This window comes from Rana temporaria, chromosome 8 (genome assembly GCF_905171775.1).
Source record: "Rana temporaria chromosome 8, aRanTem1.1, whole genome shotgun sequence".
Taxonomy (NCBI): domain Eukaryota; kingdom Metazoa; phylum Chordata; class Amphibia; order Anura; family Ranidae; genus Rana; species Rana temporaria.
The window spans coordinates 66,293,973-66,313,276 of record NC_053496.1 but is presented as its reverse complement, the minus strand read 5'-3'; the positions used below and the strand labels follow the sequence as shown (position 1 = coordinate 66,313,276).

The window sequence follows — 19,304 nt, the reverse complement described above, 5'->3', positions numbered from 1 at the left end:
TCTTAAAGTAGTGCAAAAATATACACATGAACTGAAAAATTAAAAACTGCACACTAGGCAGAAAGTTTAAACAAGCGAATCTATTGCAAAGTCCCCAAACACTTGAACAGTAACCATATGGTGATAGTGGGATAGCAACCTGAAATCACTGCTGGGAGAAAGCTTCCAACCAAAGTACACTTCTGTAGTATATGAAGGTGGTACAGCCGTTAGTATGCCTCTAAGCAGGGAGAAGAAAAACACACAGCGGGGAGACAGCATCCACGCTGGGAGTGAACATAGATGTTATTCACCTGCCGAGGGAGAAATGGCTGTAGTTCTAATCCAACAGGGAGGCCGATGGGGGCGGGATCACTCCTCGCAACGAAGGATGTAGGGCAGTGAGGGAGATCCTGGATGGGAACCACCGTGCCAATACGAGGACGCCGCCGCGTCAATCAGAAGCGAGGAGGGAGGGGTGGAATCACCGCTGCGTCACGTGAAGGGGAAGGGAATGAAGTCCGGACTCTATCCCTCGAGGGTCATGTGACTCCAGGGGCCAATCAGTGGAAGAGATAGACGAAAAGTAAAATCAACATGCTGAACGTCACTGAAGGAATTCCCAGACTGTCAGTATCTCAGCATTGGCTTCTTGTAAACAAGTGGGGGCATAAAACGAGATGGGGGTGAGCCGTGACTGACATGTTTCGCGTGCCGGACGCTTTGTCAAAGCGTCCGGCACGCGAAACATGTCAGTCACGGCTCACCCCCATCTCGTTTTATGCCCCCACTTGTTTACAAGAAGCCAATGCTGAGATACTGACAGTCTGGGAATTCCTTCAGTGACGTTCAGCATGTTGATTTTACTTTTCGTCTATCTCTTCCACTGATTGGCCCCTGGAGTCACATGACCCTCGAGGGATAGAGTCCGGACTTCATTCCCTTCCCCTTCACGTGACGCAGCGGTGATTCCACCCCTCCCTCCTCGCTTCTGATTGACGCGGCGGCGTCCTCGTATTGGCACGGTGGTTCCCATCCAGGATCTCCCTCACTGCCCTACATCCTTCGTTGCGAGGAGTGATCCCGCCCCCATCGGCCTCCCTGTTGGATTAGAACTACAGCCATTTCTCCCTCGGCAGGTGAATAACATCTATGTTCACTCCCAGCGTGGATGCTGTCTCCCCGCTGTGTGTTTTTCATCTCCCTGCTTAGAGGCATACTAACGGCTGTACCACCCTCATATACTACAGAAGTGTACTTTGGTTGGAAGCTTTCTCCCAGCAGTGATTTCAGGTTGCTATCCCACTATCACCATATGGTTACTGTTCAAGTGTTTGGGGACTTTGCAATAGATTCGCTTGTTTAAACTTTCTGCCTAGTGTGCAGTTTTTAATTTTTCAGTTCATGTGTATATTTTTGCACTACTTTAAGACTATAAAGTGATTCGTACTCCATCCTCGAGCGCTGTATTTTTTGTTTCAGTTCTTTGCCCATGTTCTCAGGTGATTGACAGCTGCACGGGAAGGTTTTTTCATCTTTTTTACTACACAAAACACTGTGTTTTATTGTCCTTATGGTGTAGCGCTAGTAGTGGGAATTTTTTCTTGTACAGATCTCTTAGGGGTTTTCTCTTCAAACTAATGCTTTATATAACTGAAAAAGCAGCAAAAGAAAATTAGTTTCTAAGCCTTTTTCACTTTGCCAGAAACAAAATATTGACTTGAGCTTAAGTCTGGCCATACATTATGCAATTTTCTTGCCTGTCTGATTGCATCGACAATGAAAGTGTTTAGGATTGCCCTCATATTATATGGTTTTGCTAAATATAAAGGAAAATTATACAAGACATTATACATCTGTAGCGCTACCCCCTCAGGAGCCGCTGGTTTGTTTTGGGATCTACTCTCTCTTGGTTTGGCTCACCACTATTTAAACAGCTCGAACCTTCCCTTGACACATCAGAAGTCTGGTGGGTACGATATTGTGACCTCTGCTGGGCTGGGGGACTGGGGGACGCAATAGCAGGCACACAATGTACAGTGACAATAAAATAATAGTATTACCTGCTTTCATGGAATGTCCCTGTGAGAAAACACACTTCACACAGTGGATATATTCAAATCAGAAAAGATAAGTTTACTTTATGTGAACTTGAAGAATAAGCATAGGTTTAGATCACAAACAAACAATTGTTAGATACTATCTCTCTATGATTCCGCAAGGGCCCTTGCTGGAATCAAACAATTAATATAAGTAAATAAAGGTTTAGACTAAAGAATAGTACTATTCACTTAAACTAAAGTAGGAAGTCTATGCTCGTGAGCTCCCTCTAGCGAGCAGTTCTGCAGAACAGTTAATGTAACGTTGCGGCCGGTTGGTGCACGTTAAATTTGTAATCCACAAGTGGCAATCAGTGAAAGTAGTTATACAACAAAGTATCTGGAACAGTAAATGTTGGTGAACTGATCGCTCGTCAGCATCAGTCACTTCTATAAAACACTTAAGCAGTTAACTAGGCCTCTAAGTTTCAGCTGGAGGCCAAACGCGTGTCTACGGCCTGTGTGGAGGCAATAAAGGTGTCTGTCTAAGTGGAAGTCAAAAGCTGAGCATGTGCTCTCTCACCTGGCAGGCCGATCCGCTTGAGTTCTCCTCAGAAGGCGCGTTGGTAAAACACTGCTCCTCAGCACAGGGATCCCGGACGAGGGCGGCTCCACTGTTTCAGTTGTCAGCTGGGCTGCCTCTTTCATCTTCGGGAACACAGGCTGGATACTGGAGTCTTGCTTCCTTCCGGATGGCTGGTCTCTCGTGGATTTAGGCTCAGGCTTCTGGCCTGATGGCACAGCTGTGCTATGTCAGCAGCTCCACAGAGGAGAAGATGCAGGTCCCAAGAGGCCGAAATCAGCCACGCCCTTTCTTTAAGTTACCTCCCCCATAAGTCTGTGCAGAGGTGTCACATGTTCCAATGTCGCAGGGCATTGTGGGATGTGTAGTCTGTTTCTCCTAAAAGTCAATGGAGTCCATATCTTCGCTACTTGCGATCCCACAATGCATAACTCCTTAAAGGTAACTTACATATTTACAAGCATGGATAAAGTCCAGTGGGGATGGCCTGTCATTAGACTCTGACAGGACGACCCCGCTACACATCTTTTTATCCCTGCCTTGAACTATCGGGTACTACACTGAACTATCATATTGAGGTATCTGCATCCACATAGGTAAGTATGATTTCTAAAAAAAAAAAAAATCGACTTCTCTGTTAACATAAATTATATGGTCAGTTTAGATTACAATAATGATTAAATAAGCAATTTGTAATTTATGATAATTTAGCCATTTCAGAAAACATATGGTCATTATTGTGCGAATATGAAAAACAGCATTAATGGAGTAGATTTTTTTTTTCTTATTTTTTTGCATTTTGTTTAGTTATGGTCCTAAAGGATTTTTTGAGAACTTGGAATAAACATGAGCACCCAGCACAAGAAACTATTTGAAATCAGGTATTTATTTACATTTTTAAAAGCACAATTGATAAGTTCTAATTGATTCTGGGAACTATGAATTTAAATCTCTTCTGTTGTTTTTATTACAGGTGCCATCCGGGTGGTAAATCCATTTAAAACTGTTAAAATATATCACGTAATCACTAACAAAGAAACCAATGATAATGAATGATGCCTGTGTTCCCATCTGTTACAGCAATGTTCATCATAATTTGCAAAAGGCAGAGGGCAAAAGCCATTGTCTCCATACAGGATGCTGAGTGAAAACACTGGAAAAAGATATTCATATAAAGATTATGATATTTGCTGGCAGGTCTTTTAAACCTTTAAACAAGCAGGAAACTGTCACACTGCGAAAAATGAGATTATCATAAATGATCTGACATTTTGAAAAATAATTTTGCAATGAATAAACAGATGATACTATATACTTCCTTGTTGCAATGGGGGATATTTTTTAGCTAAACATTACAAGGATTCACTGTTTACATATTAAAAGAGGATGGTCCTTTGCTATGAATGAGACTTGGAAGCATCTGTAAACTTGGAGCTTGCGGCCAAGAATGACACTCACATAACCAATTAGTGTGCTCATTTAACCACTTAACCCACGGACCATATTGCTGGTCAAAGACCAGAGCACTTTTTGCGATTCGGGACTGCGACGCTTTAACTGACAATTGCGCGGTCGTGCGACGTGGCTCCCAAACAAAATTGGCGTCCTTTTTTTCCCACAAATAGAGCTTTCTTTTGGTGGTATTTGATCACCTCTGCGGTTTTTATTTTTTGCGCTATAAACAAAAATAGAGCGACAATTTTGAAAAAAATGAATATTTTTTACTTTTTGCTGTAATAAATATCCCCCCAAAATATATAAAAAAACATTTTTTTTCCTTAGTTTAGGCCGATACGTATTCTTCTACATATTTTTCATAAAAAAAAATCGCAATAAGCGTTTGATTGGTTTGCGCAAAAGTTATAGCGTTTACAAAATAGGGGGTATTTTTATGGCATTTTTATTAATATATTTTTTTTACTAGTAATGGCGGCGATCAGCGTTTTTTTTTCAGTACTGCGACATTATGGCGGACACTTCGGACACTTTTGACACATTTTTGGGACCATTGCCATTTTTATAGCGATCAGTGCTATAAAAATGCATTGGATTACTATAAAAATGCCACTGGCAGTGAAGGGGTTAACACTAGGGGGCGGGGAAGGGGTTAAGTATGTCCCTGTGTGTTATCTTACTGTGGGCGGGGGGGTGGCCTCACTAGGGGAAACACTGATCCTCGGTTCATACATTGTATGAACAGAAGATCAGCATTTCCCCTGCTGACAGGACCGAGAGCTGTATGTTGCTTCAGCCAATCAGGTTACCGGTAACCAGACCCGGTGAACCTGATTGGCTGAGACGCGTGTCAGTGTTAACCAGGGAACGCACAGCATGTGCGTCCCCTGGTTAACTATTTGGAAGCCGATTAGAGCCGCTGGCTCTGATAGACACTTCCAAAAACCAACAAACTGCTGTTATTCAGCAGGGGGGCCGGCCATCTGAATAGTGGGCAGCAGCGGAGCCGGAGACAATACATAGATTCATGCAATGCAATGGAGACCTGAGTGACGGCGCAGGGGAGAGAGGGGCCGGTGCTCCTGCCGCCATGGAGGGGATCCAAAGGAACACGTCGGCCAGAGGGGGAAGCCCCAGGAGTCGCGGCGGTGGGGAAGAGAACACTTCGGCCAGGCCTCCCCTGTCCGGCCCCGAGGAGGAACCTGCCCGCCGGCAGGCCAAGCTGGGTACCGCACGGGCCCCGTCGCCCTTCACTCGGGGGGGGGGGGGGGGGGGGGGGATCAGAAGGTTTGGAAGCCTGTCTAAAGCTGGCCACTAAAGGATCATCAGAAATGCAGATTTTATATGATGTGGTTGACAAGGTTCTGTTTAGACACATGGAGAAAAGGAGGTAGAATGTCTTGCAAGATACCTTACCAGTAGTAATCTAAAATGTATTGGATCTAGTATTTTGGCCTGTGTGTGAAATATTTCCTTCAATGAGCCTTAATGGTACCATCTTAGGATGCACCAAAGACATTAGATCATCACCAGAACTGTTGTCCAATACTTACAAATTCCCCTTTATTACCATTCATCTGACTTTTCCGATTAGGGACTAGCATTGCCAAACACTATCCCCTGTCCACAAAGAGTTCATCACTGACCAAAAAAGGTAATGTTTGATTCTTATGGCAATTGGTTTGGATTGGTGAAGGGCGTTAGGCACTTAGCTACAAAACAAACAATTTCAGGGGGTAATAGTAAGCATCTTGTAGTGTCTGCTTTCAGGCAGGACTTCCTAAACATTTAACATTGTTGGGAGATTTCCTCTAATGCTGCGTACACACGGTCAGAATTTCCGACAACAAAATGTTCGATGTGAGCTTGTTGTCGAAAAATCCGACCGTGTGTGTGCTCCATCGAACATTTGCTGTCGGAATTTCCAACAACAAATGTTTGAGAGCTGGTTCTCAAATTTTCCGACAACAAAAGTTGTTGTCGGAAATTCCAATCATGTGTAGCCAATTCCGACTCACAAAATGACACGCATTTTCTGAATCAAGCAGAAGAGCCGCACTACCTATTGAACTTTATTTTACTTGGCCCGTCTTACGTCTTGTACGTCACCGCGTTCTTGGCGTTTGGAATTTCTGACAGCATTTGTGTGACCGTGTGTATGCAAGACAATTTTGAATCAACATCCGTCGGAAAAAAAATCCACGGTTTTGTTGTCGGAATGTCTGATCGTGTGTAAGAGTTTTTTGTGACAGTTCATTTTATTTATTTATTTTTTAAACAGCAGGAACATCTGACATTTATAAGGTTTCCATGTTGCGTAATGTGTCAATTTCCTTGTTGTGTAGAGATTATAAAATGCTGCCAAGAATCATCAGCTTACATACAGTATATATACAATCAACCTAATCTGATATGTTCATAAAGTCACCAGCCACCATGGGGTTCATGAATCTGGTTCTCTGTATTGTTCTTTTTACAGTGGATATTCCTTCTCTCACAGGTGAGGCTAGGTCTACCATACATTATTAATTCTGGCTTACAACATGACATTATATTGTTTTTCTGTTATTAGACTCTAAAGACATAAACAATGTCGGTGTAGATTAATGTAATTATTGTAATGTCCCAGTTTCTAACTAATGGATACATTTGGATATGTGGATAGCATGCCTTATTTCATGTAGATTAGTGTTTTGCATCTTCTTTGATATTAAGTATTTCGTCTTTTCCTGACTACCAGATCCTCACATTATAGAATACCCTTCCCTATGAAACGCACTAAATATGTAATCTGTGACAGGAGCAGAAACAGCTTTGAAGAACAGCAAACTTGGGTAGAATAAAAATAACGTGGATAGCTAGCTATTAAGAAAAATAATCTCACAGAGTTTTTGAGATTAAGTGCTGGGGCAAGTACGGTAATATTTAAATTTTACAGTTTCAAAATAAGAAATGTAACTGCAGTATCTACAATGGTTGCAGTATTATCCGATCTTGAATGAAAGTTAACACTTTTGGGGAATTTATGTTCCTTTAGTTTACCGTACATCCACAGATGTGCAGATGTAAAGCGTTACTTCATTTGATTATTTTTTTTACATCTAGCAATGATTGTTTTGTAACTGAAATATAGTTAGAATTCCATTATTCTAATAAGAATATTCAAATGAAGATAATAAAATACATTGTGAGCTAGATTCAGAGACATTTGCGTATCTTTAGGCGGGCGTAGCGCATCTCATATGCGCTACGCCGACGTAACTTAGAGAGGCAAGTACTGTATTCACAAAAGACTTGCTCCCTAAGTTACGGCAGCGTAGTGTAAATGGGCCGGCGTAAGCCCGCGTAAATTCAAAGTAGCAAGGCAGTGGGCGTGTTGTATTGTAATGAAGCGTGACCCCATGTAAATGCATGGCCGATCATACGGCGCATGCGCGCGCATGCTCAGAGTCACGTCGCAAATACTCCCTAAGATACGTTGGCTCAATGCTTTGTCTACGTGAACGTAACATACACCCAGGCCCATTCACATACGACTTACGCAAACGACGTAAAATACGACGCTGTTCCGATGTCCATACCTTAACATGACTTACCCCTGCTTTATGAGTGGTAAAGTTACGCCGGACCGACGCCTTATGTAAACGGCGTAGCTAAATCCGACGGGCTCAAGTACGTTTCTGAATCGGCGTATCTAGGTCATTTGCATATTCGACGCGTAAATCTACGGAAGCGCCCCTAGCGACCAGCGTAAATATGCACCCAAGATACGACGGCGTAAAAGACTTACGTCGGTCGTATCTTGGCCAAATTCAGGCGTAACTGCCTATATGAATCAGCGCATAGATACGACGGCGCTCATTTGGACTTACGACGGCGTATCTGGAGATAAGCCGTCGTAGGTCCTTTCTGAATCCGGGCCTTTATATTTATCCAATAATAATAATTCATGTTTTAGAATAAATTTTTACATATAATACTATACTAAATTAATGTTTAACTATTATGTATTATCAGTTTTTCTGATGGAATAATATAACTATTACATCACTATTTTTTCTGAAGCCTAACAATAATTTTCTTTTGTCTTACAGTTGCACAGTCATCTGCTGGTAAGTAGGATGATGTACAAATCTGAATCACTCACTTAAAGCTCCATGCACACAGGAAGCTAAAAAAAAGCTATAAAAAACGCCAGTAGCTTTGCAGGGAGCCTTTCAATGTTTTTTAGCGTTTTTGCAATAACGTTTATTAGCGCTTTTCAGTGTAGCATTTTTTAGCTTTTTTTTTCAATGGATAAAAAACGCAAAAAAACGCTGACGAGCTGGGTTTTTGAGCGTTTATTAGCGTTTTTAGCATTTTTTTCCCTCCGAAAAACGGCACGTTGAACCAAAATTTCTGTCGTTCACAAAAAAGCCCATAAACTCCACTGCTCATTAACACAAAAAAAGTCCATGTGTGGACAAATAGGCCAACATATAGCCAGATTCAGGTAGACGTGCCTAACGTTAGGCAGGCGTAGCGTATCTCATATACGCTACGCCACCGTAAGTTAGAGAGGCAAGTGCTGTATTCACAAAGCACTTGCGTCTTAAGTTACGGCGGCGTAGCGTAAATGTGCCGGCGTAAGCGTGCCTAATTCAAATTGTGAAGAGATGGGTGTGTTTTATGTAAATAAAGCATGACCCCATGTAAATGAAGTTTTGAACGAACGAAAAGACTCAATGCTTTTGACGTGTACGTAAATTACGGCCAGCCCCATTCACGGACAACTTACGCAAACGACGTAAAAATGTAAAAATTCAACTTTACTGCGACGGGCAAGCGTACGTTCGTGAATAGGCGTATCTCGCTAATTTACGCATTCTAGGCGTAAATCAGCGTACATGTCCCTAGCGGCCAGCGTAAATAGACAGCTAAGATATGACTGCGCAGGCGGTCGTATCTTAGCAACATTTAAGCGTATCTCAATTTGAGAATACGCTTAAATATACGGCGGCGCAGATTCCGAGTTACGCCGGCGTATCTACTGATACGCCGGCATAACTCTACCTGAATCTGGCTAATAGACTGCAGTTTATGGGCTTTTTAAAAAAAAAGCCAAAACGCCAATAAATCAGCTTCAGTGTGCATGGAGCCCAATGCCGCGTACACACGATCATTTTTCGGCTTGTAAAAAACAAAGTTTTTCAGCCTCTAGATAAAACAAAGTTTTTTCCAACTTCATCATTAAAACGACGTTAAAAAAAAATGCTCTAGCAAAGCGCGGTGACGTACAACACATACGGCACTATAAAGGGGAAGTTCCATTTAAACGGCGCCACCCTTTGGGCTGCTTTAGCTGATTTCGTGTTAGTAAAAGACGATTCACGCTTTTCTGTCTGTTACAGCGTGATGAATGTGCTTACTCCATTACGAACGCTAGTTTTACCAGAACAAGCGCTCCCGTCTCATAACTTGCTTCAAAGCATGCTCAGGTTTTTCACGTCGTTTAAGCCCACACAGGATCATTTTTTACAACCCGAAAAACGACATTGTTTAAAACGTTGTTAAACAATGCAGCATGTTCAAATTAATTTTTTTGGACGCTTTTCAGAACCCGAAAAATGATGTGAAGCTCACACACGATCATTTTAAATGACATTTTTAAAAAACGTTGTTTTTTACAAACCGAAAAATGATTGTGTGTACGCGGCATTAGAGTTTTGCACAGAGAAAAAGTCGCTAATCTTAGAAAAAATGTTTTTTATTTGTTTGTACATTACTTAAAAACTATTTAAAACTACATGTCTATTTGTTTGCAGGGTGACAACTCTGATATAAAACAGGCAGTGTTGTCACCCTGGATCAACAGGTGATAAGACTAGGTTACAGCATGTGCTTTTAGAACAACACTGGTAGCAGCTTCTGTATTCCTATCCTGAAGGATTCCATTAAGCACTGGTCTATAACATGTCTCCTAATGGCCATGATTCCTAATCTTTCAGCTTTAAAGTTGAATCCAGGTGAACAGCTACATACAGAGATGAAATACTGTACATTTAAGAGATGAGAATGAGATTTTTGTAATTACCAAAGATTTATATTTTTGTTATCCAGTTCTGAGAACCAAACAGCTCTGCCACACAGCCCTATCTGCACTGCACTGCAATGCCCCGTACACACGGCCGAGGAACTCGACGTGCCAAGCACGTCGAGTTCCTCGTCGAGTTCTGGGATGAAGCCGCCGAGGAGCTCGGCGGGCCGCCTTCTCCCATAGAACAACGAGAAAATAGAGAACATGTTCACTATTTTCTCGTCGAGCTCCTCGGCGGCTCCATCGAGCCAAAACTGTACAGACGACAGAGTTTCTCGGCAGAATCCGGGTTTTGACCGAGTTTCTCGGTGAATTCTGCCGAGAAACTCTGTCGTGTGTACGGGGCCCAACACATACAGGTCTCCTCCTTACCCTGTGACTAGACACTGAAAAGAGAATCAGCAGATTGATGAGTTCACTTTTCTGTCACTCTGCTCTCCTCTTTATCAGCATGTACTTGCAATGAAGCTCAACTGACTGCCCTCTTTTTTTGCTTCTCTCTATCCCTGTCTGAGCTCTGCTGCACAATAGCCTGCAATAAGCTACTACAGAGTCAAATTCAGACGCTAATGCTGCGTACACACAATTGGAAATTCCAACAAGAAAACCGTGGATTTTTTTTCCGGCGGAATTTTGGCTCAAACTTGAGATGATACACACGGTCACAAAATGCTTTGACGTACAACACTATGACAAGCCGAGAAAAATTAAGTTCCATGGTTCTGAGCATGCGTAGGATTGATTCCGAGCAAGCGTAGGATTTTTGCGCGTCGGAATTGCATACAGACGATCAGAATTTCCGACAAGAACTTTTTCAGTCGGAAAATTTGAGAACTAGCTCTCAAATATTTTCTGTCGGAAAAAGTCAGATGGGGCCTACACATGGTTGGAATTCTGACCAAAAGCTCACATCGAATTTTTCAGATTGGGTGTACGCGGCATTACACTGCTTAATTGAATAATACATTTAATGACGTGTTAACAAATACAGAGCTGCCTTCGTTGCTGTCGTTTATTTCTGCCTGGAGCTCAGCATTAAAGAGGATGTAAAGCCAAGCTTGCCGACCGCCCCATAGCAGATTTACTGCTATGCACTGACAGAATGCCAGTCTGCCTATGTAAACAAGCCAGACTGTCATGGCTGCAATATTCCAAACAAGATATACAAACTGAAAGAATTGAGTAAACATGGCCACAGCATTTTATTGGTTTAAAGAATTAACAAAAAATAATTTATAACAATCTTTCAAGATATGTATTTGAAGCAATAAATCTGCTCAGCCCTCATGACTTAAAGTGGAGGTTCACCCTAAAACAATTATCTAACATTACATCCAGCATACTTCCGACATGTACAGTATGCAGGTATTTTTTTTTCCCGCCGTACATACCGTTATATTGTGATTTTCCCCCCGGCTTCCGGGTTCTGATTCCCGCGGGACTGGGCGTTCCTATCCCTGGGTTAGGTGATTGACGTCTGGTGAAAAACTTCCCATGGCGCATAAGGCGCGTCACCAGTTTTCCGTAAATAGCCGACCTGTGAGTTGGCGCTATACAGTGCCTGCGCCCGCTGTGTAGAGCTGACTGCGCAGGCGCCATATAGAGCCGACTCACAGGTCGGCTATTTATGGAAAACAGGTGACGCGCCTTGTGCGACATGGGAACTTTTTCACAACACGTCAATCATCTAACCCATGGATAGGAACGCCCAGTCTCGCAGGATTTAGAACCCGGAAGTCGGGGGGAAAATAACAATATAACGGTATGTACGGCGAAAAATAAATAAATACCTGCATACTGTAAATGTCGTTAGTATGCTGGATGTAATGTTAGATAATTGTTTTAGGGTGAACCTCCACTTTAAACATAAATTAATCAAAATTTATCAAAAATTTAAAAATGATTAAACAAAGTGCCAGGGACAAAGGGTGGAGGGAGGGAAGCTTGCAGTGTTGCCGTCAACCACGGGAGACTGCTGAAGAGAGGCCCCTATTATAGGGACTTCCCAGATTCAGGAAAGTCCTGGAAAAAAATAGAACACACACTCATTGTCTCCTATTTGAAAATGTACCAAACACTCCTAGACCCCTCATGAAACTGATCCACTCAATTTGCTTGGTGGTATAGTGGGCGATGGCCCTACGTTGGAAGACTGACTCTGTCCCATTCTCACTTATCATATCGAGAGTGGATCAAATGATGTTGTCTGAGAAAATATACCACACTTTGCACGATTCTATTCCCCTGTTTGATGCCAAATGGAACCCTTGGTTCATATTTAGACTTCAAAACTGACCGATGTTTTGTATTTGTATTTCTTTTTTTTCATTCTCTGTTATGTTAATGATTTACCTCTCAGGGTTTATTCAGGTTACTGTTATTGCCTCACATAATCATTGGCCCGCAGGCTTTCTTAGGCTGCATTGACACTGTAACGCCGCGTAGGCGGCGTATTTTGCCGCGAATTGTTTACTTTTTTTTTTTTTAACAAATCATTTCCATTGCTGTCTATGGCCGAATGCCAATGCCGCCTGAAAAAAAGGGTTCGGGACTTGTTTTCAGGCGGCAGGCATACGGCGGTTCGGCGTTCGGCGTGAGATGTGAACCATCTCATAGACAGCAATGGAAATTCGCCCCTCCAGCGTATCGAGCGTCGTGCTTCAGGCGTTTTGTCGCCTAGGTGTGAATGCAGCCTTATATTTACCCTGAAATGAATGACTCTCACTGTAGGATATTTTGAATATCTTTGATCTAATGCAAGTGATGTCCTGTTATGTCAATTATCCATGTACCTGGTAAGAGCCAGTTCACACTGGGGCGACTTGGGATCCGACTTGAAGTCGCCTCAAGTCGTCCCAAGTCGCGCTGTCGAGAAAAACAATGCAAGTGCATGGGAGCGGTGTTAATACACACGACTCGAGTCGCTCCGACTTCAAAAGAAGTTCCTGTACTACTTCAATCCGACTTGTAGGCGATTTGTACCCATTGATTTCAATGGAAGTCGCCTCCAAGTCTGATCCAAGTCTGATCACTGTCTTAACTGAAGCGACTTTCCAGGAAGATAACATACATTTCTCAGGCAAACCTCTCCTGCCCCCCTCCCTCCCCCTCCCTCTCCCAGAGCTGATTGTTGTTTGATTGGCCACTGGAAAGTCACCTGTCCTGGAGACGACTTCAAGTGTTGTAAATCGCCCCAGATCGCCCTGTGGTTCATGTTCAAGTTGTGTCGCCTCTGAAAGTCGTGCTGGAAGTCGTGTCGCCCTAGTGGGAACCGACTCTCAGTCTTCATGTTGTTACATAAACATGTAATAAAACTTTTTGAAAACAAAAAAGAAAACTTCCAATAGGTAAAACTGTTTTGGCATGAATTATCTAAGAGGGCATATACCGTCACTTTGGAGAGATCTCCGCTTACTTCACACTGTCTGTCTGGGATAGGAAGTGAAGGGAAATCTTCTTGATCTGTTGCAGACAAAAAACCCTGACAGTGATCCTATCTATTATATACTCTATCCAATACTATAAAAAAATTGGGCTTACATACATTTAGGGGCAGACTGACAACTCATGGGGCCCGCGGGCAATAGAAGATTATGGGGCCCCCAGGCTTACAGATGGCCACCACTCCAGGAGGCAGTGCAGAGGCGGGGCAGCTAAAATTTCTGGATTTTCACATCAAAAGCATGTCGGTTTCGGACATATCAGGGACAGATGTAAAAAAAACACAGATTTTTACATACTGTCCCTGGTTTTACTGAGCCTGGCAACCCTGATGGGGCCCCCTAGTGGCATGGGGCCCTCGGGCAGTGCCCGAGTGACTCAATGGTCAGTCCGCCCCTGCATACATCTGTTCACCAGCATTCAGAAACAAAAAACATAACAAAACTAAATAATATATAACTACTGAGTTAAATTAGAGAGAATTAAAAAGGTTTCAAAATGTTTAATCAAGTTATCTATATGTCTCTTTAAAGGGGTTGTAAAGGAAGTTTTTTTTTTCCTTAAATAGCTTCCTTTACCTTAGTGCAGTCCTCCTTCACTTACCTCATCCTTCGATTTTGCTTTTAAATGTCCTTATTTCTTCTGAGAAATCCTCACTTCCTGTTCTTCTGTCTGTAACTACACACAGTAATGTGAGGCTTTCTCCCTGGTGTGGAGAAGACCTCTTGAGGGGGGAGGGGGCGAGCAGGCAGGTCAGGACACTCTCTACTTTGCAGATCGAGAAAGGAGCTGTGTGTTAGTGGGCGTCCTGACACTCCTGCTCGCCCCCTCAAAAGGGTTTCTCCACACCAGGGAGAAAGCCTTGCATTACGGTGTTGAGTTACAGACAGAAGAACAGGAAGTGAGGATTTCTCAGAAGAAATAAGGACATTTAAAAGCAAAATGGAAGGATGAGGTAAGTGAAGGAGGACTGCACTAAGGTAAAGGAAGCTATTTAGGGAAAAAAAAGTTTTCCTTTACAACCCCTTTGATTTATATGTTACATTGGCTTGATTGTACATGTACTGTAATGGCTATGCATTTATTTACCTTTTTATACAGCACCTACAACTATGTTTGGTAAGTTAGTTATTTTCATAGACTCCTAATATACTGTAAGTTATGATCTAATTAGAAACAATATATGGCCTAATATAAAATAGGTGAAATGGTTACACACAACAGCAGGCAGCAGACATGTGTTTGCTTTAGGAAGAGCAACAAAGACACCAATGACCAAGATGCCATAGTGAGGAGCGACACAACATGGGGTATAACCAGGGGCGGACTGACCATTCGGTCCGTCGGGCACTGCCCGAGGGCCCGTGGTGGGGGGGGCCCGGGCTGGCTCAGTCCGCCCATGAAGGTGCCTGCAGCAGCGTCAGCTTCTACACAATGAAAAACCCCCAGAGAAAGCAGTGCCTTGGATCCCTCTAGCTAGGTTGATGTGGCTGCGCTGTTGTATGAGAGGCTTGTGAGGTGTGAGCTGGAGATGGATGGAGCCGTGCGGGGATTTACAGTGACAGGCGCTCCGGCCACCTCTCCCCCCTGTGGAATTCAGCTGAGGGGGCGGGGCCGTAAGTCACTGCCGCGGAGGACTGTCTGTGAAGGAGCTGCTGGATTCGGAGGCAGAGTGAATTGCACAGCCACAGGCATGGCATCCACACAGACCTGCCTGTGCAGAAGCAGGTCAGTGTCATAATGAAAGCACTGTCTGTGTCTCATCTGTGTTATAAGAGCCATGCTGATTGTTACTTTACCTTCTTTCCCTGTGCTGTGTCTGTGCTTATTTACCAGGTAGCAGGTCAGGTGCTATTCACTAGTGCACATGATGAGCCATCCATCCTGGCCAGCTCATCCCTCCTGAGCCTCTCATACAACAGCCACATCATCCTAGCTAGCAGGATTTAATGGTTCAAGACACTGCTTTCTCGGGGGTACAGACTCGTTTTTTTTTTTTTATTGTGTATGATAAGCTGCCACTGCTCCGGGCACCTCCAGGTTTCGGACTGAGCCGGCCCGGGCCCTCCCACCACGGGGCCCTCAGGCAGTGCCCAACTGACCGAATGGTCAGTCCGCCCCTGCACACTGATATCTGGTACACTGAATGCCACTCAGTGTATAGATATCAGTGTTATATATAGGGAATAGCACTTAGACCTGATTTACATTGAAGCAATATACCATGCGATTTGACATGTCAAATCGCATGGTAATAGCACTACCCGAATCGGTGCGATGCCCCATTTCTGGCGCAGCACCGATTCCCAAAAGTAGTTTCTGTATAACCTTTGGCGACTTCTTGGTGCAATTTCCATAGACATCTGTGTATGGAATCCGCACAGACGTCTCTGAAATCACCCGCCAAATTCACACTGACATGCGGGTATGAAATCGTGCGAGTTTAGCTGAACTGTCTCACACAATTTCATTCCCGCTGTCAGTGTGAACCTGGACTAAGGCCTGATTCACATCTATGGCATTTTTTGTGCTTTTTGCATTTTGTAGATTTGCACAACAGTCCATTTAACATGGTTTCCTATGGAACACGTTCTGTAGTGCAAATCTGCATAATGCAAAAAGCACTAAAAATGCATACTGTAGGTGTGAATCCAGCCTAAGTGAGTGTTATTCCCTATATATATTCCTTACATTGGTGATCAGTGAGAAGAATGTCCCTTACATTGGTGATCAGTGAGAAGAATGTTCCTTACATTGGTGATCAGTGGGAAGAATGTTCCTTACATTGGTGATCAGTGGGAAGAATGTTCCTTACATTGGTGATCAGTGAGAAGAATGCTCCTTACATTGGTGATCAGTGAGAAGAATGCTCCTTACATTGGTGATCAGTGAGAAGAATGTCCCTTACATTGGTGATCAGTGAGAAGAATGTCCCTTACATTGGTGATCAGTGAGAAGAATGTTCCTTACATTGGTGATGAGTGGGAAGAATGTTCCTTACATTGGTGATCAGTGGGAAGAATGTTCTTTACATTGGTGATCAGTGGGAAGAATGTCCCTTACATTGGTGATCAGTGAGAAGAATGCTCCTTACATTGGTGATCAGTGAGAAGAATTTCCCTTACATTGGTGATCAGTGGGAAGAATGTCCCTTACATTGGTGATCAGTGGGAAGAATGTTCCTTACATTGGTGATCAGTGGGAAGAATGTTCCTTACATTGGTGATCAGTGGGAAGAATGTTCCTTACATTGGTGGTCAGTGAAAATGATTTAAAGTAAATACAATTATTTAAAAAAAATGTAAAACACACCCATAATCCCTTCACACACTCTATATAAAAAGGGTTATGTAGGATGAGCATATGTATGTAAACAATAATGGATACATGTATAGTATCCACCAGAACATCAGAGTGAGAGCAATTCTAGGGCCATAATTCATAGTTAAAGGGGTTGTATGGGTTCAGTTTTTTTTTTTTTTTAATAACAAACATGTTATACTTACCTCCACTGTGCAGTTTGTTTTGCACAAAGTGGCCCCGATCGTCATCTTCTGGGGTCCCACGGAGGCTCTCACGGTTCCTCCCCGCAAGAGCTAACCCCCTCTGGGAAGCTCTCTCCCGAGTGGGTTACCTTGCAGGCGCACTCCTGTGTGATACACTTGGCGGCCATACCCGATAAGTGTATGACTCAGCCCCACCCCCTGGCGTGCAACAACATTAATCTGATTGACAGCAGTGAGAGCCAATGGCTGCGCTGCTATCAATCTAACCAATGAAGAGCCGATTGGAAAGCTATGCGGGAATATTGTGCTAATTTATGAAAACCTTAATTTCGAAAATGTACCATTGTTGCACTTTAATGTACATTTTATTTTTCTTTAATTCCTATAATAAACATTTATTTGGAACATAGCATCCAGAAATTCTTTGAATGCATGCAATATGGGCAGTGCAATATGTAGGTAGGATTTGTGTGGATGCAGCTTGAACGTGGGCAGGGACACATGGGCAGAGACACAGGGGGCCCCATGATCTCCTTTTGCCCGGGGGCCCCATGAGCTGTCAGTCCGCCCCTGGGTATAACTGATACCTTGTCCAGTAATCCCATAGATGAAAGCTGTTGCCTTCCTTTCCTGCTATGCTGATAAAGTCACCAGCCAACAAAGAGTCCATGGCTTTGGTACTCTGTATTGTGATTTTTACATTGGATATTCCTTATCTCACAGGTGAGACTAGGTCTAAAAATGTTTTACTATACAAAGTTAAAACAACAAGGGCAGAGGATTTAGTAGATGAAAAGATGAGAAATTTACTGAAGTTCCGCTTTAATGTAACTAATGTCAAGTTTCTAATTAATGGATACATTTGAATATGTAAGTAGTATGTAACCTACTGCACAGTCTTAGTTCATTTAGATCAGTGCTTTCCATCTTTGATTAAAGTAATATGTCTTTTCCTGACTTCCAGATCTGCATACGCTAATACCTCGAATTGCGAGTAACGCGGTTTATGAGCGTTTCGCAATACAAGCAATTTTTTTTTATTCTGACTCGATTTGCAAGAGTTGTCTTGCAAGACCAGCAGGGTTCAAGCCTCTGGGGTGTGCAGTACCAGCATGTGGCCAGTGGTGCGGGGGGACACTTAGGCCTGGATTCTCGTACGAGTTACGCCGGCGTATCTCCAGATACGCCGTCGTAACTCTGAGTCTGAGCCGTCGTATCTTGGCGTCTGATTCAAAGAATCAGATACGCCAAAATTTCACTAAGATACAACCAGCGTAAGTCTCTTACGTCGTCGTATCTTAACTGCATATTTACGCTGGCCGCTAGGGGCGTGTATGCTGATTTACGCCTAGAAATATGTAAATCAGCTAGATACGCCAATTCACGAACTTACGCCCAGCCGACGCAGTACAGATACGCCGTTTACGATAGGATTTTCCCGGCGTAAAGTTACCCCTGCTATATGAGGCGTAGATGAGGCGTACCAATGTTAAGTATGGACGTCAGAACAGCGTGACATTTTTCACGTTTTACGTTGTTTGCGTAAGTCGTTCGCGAATAGGGCTGTGCGTCACTTACGTTCACGTCGAAGGCATGGACTTCTTGCGGGTTAATTTGGAGCATGCACACTGGGATACTTTCACGGACGGCGCATGCACCGTTCGTGAAAAGCGTCATTTACGTGGGGTCACATTAAATTTACATAACACACACCCACATCTTCCACATTTAAATTAGGCGGGCTTACGCCGGCCTATTTACGCTATGCCGCCGCAACTTTGGTTTGAGAATATGGCACTTGCCTGTCAAAGTTGCGGAGGCGTAACGTAAATAGAATATGTTACGCCCGCACAAAGATACACGCTTCTACGTGAATCCGGGCCTTAGTTACCGAGTGTCTACCGAGTATCTCCGAGTGGTCACCGAGCACTTTTTAAACTTTAAAACTGCACAGTAAGAAACGTACCTGCAGCATCTACAACTCATGTTTACTTATCCGCTTACTTACTGCTGTGTCTCTGGAACAGTGAATTGATAGGAAGAGAAAAAAAATCTCCTCGATGGGTTGCAGACAAAATGCCTGACGGGTCCTAACCATTTTATACTTTACCCAATACTAAAATAAAATTTGCTTTGCATACACGTTTAAGATTCCTGCTCAACAGTATGCAGAAAAATAACTAAATTATATATAAAATTTAGCTTAATTTAAAAAAAAAAAGGTT

General features: G+C 43.1%; 1 protein-coding gene across 5 annotated transcripts in view; it reads left to right on the top strand.

Moving 5' to 3' along the window:
* Window positions 1-6,413: 6,413 nt before the first annotated feature.
* Window positions 6,414-19,304, top strand: part of LOC120947021 (mucin-5B-like) — a 31,880-nt gene continuing 18,989 nt past the window's right edge. For 2 of the 5 annotated variants that reach the window (XM_040361941.1, XM_040361939.1), the window contains exons 1-2: window positions 6,414-6,556; window positions 8,151-8,168. In XM_040361941.1, the coding sequence (XP_040217875.1) occupies window positions 6,469-6,556; window positions 8,151-8,168 (106 nt within the window). In that variant the 5' untranslated portion in view covers window positions 6,414-6,468. Of the gene's footprint in view, window positions 6,557-8,150; window positions 8,169-14,674; window positions 14,693-19,304 lie in introns of all 5 variants that reach the window. The other 3 variants (XM_040361937.1, XM_040361936.1, XM_040361940.1) reach the window with 3 other exon arrangements.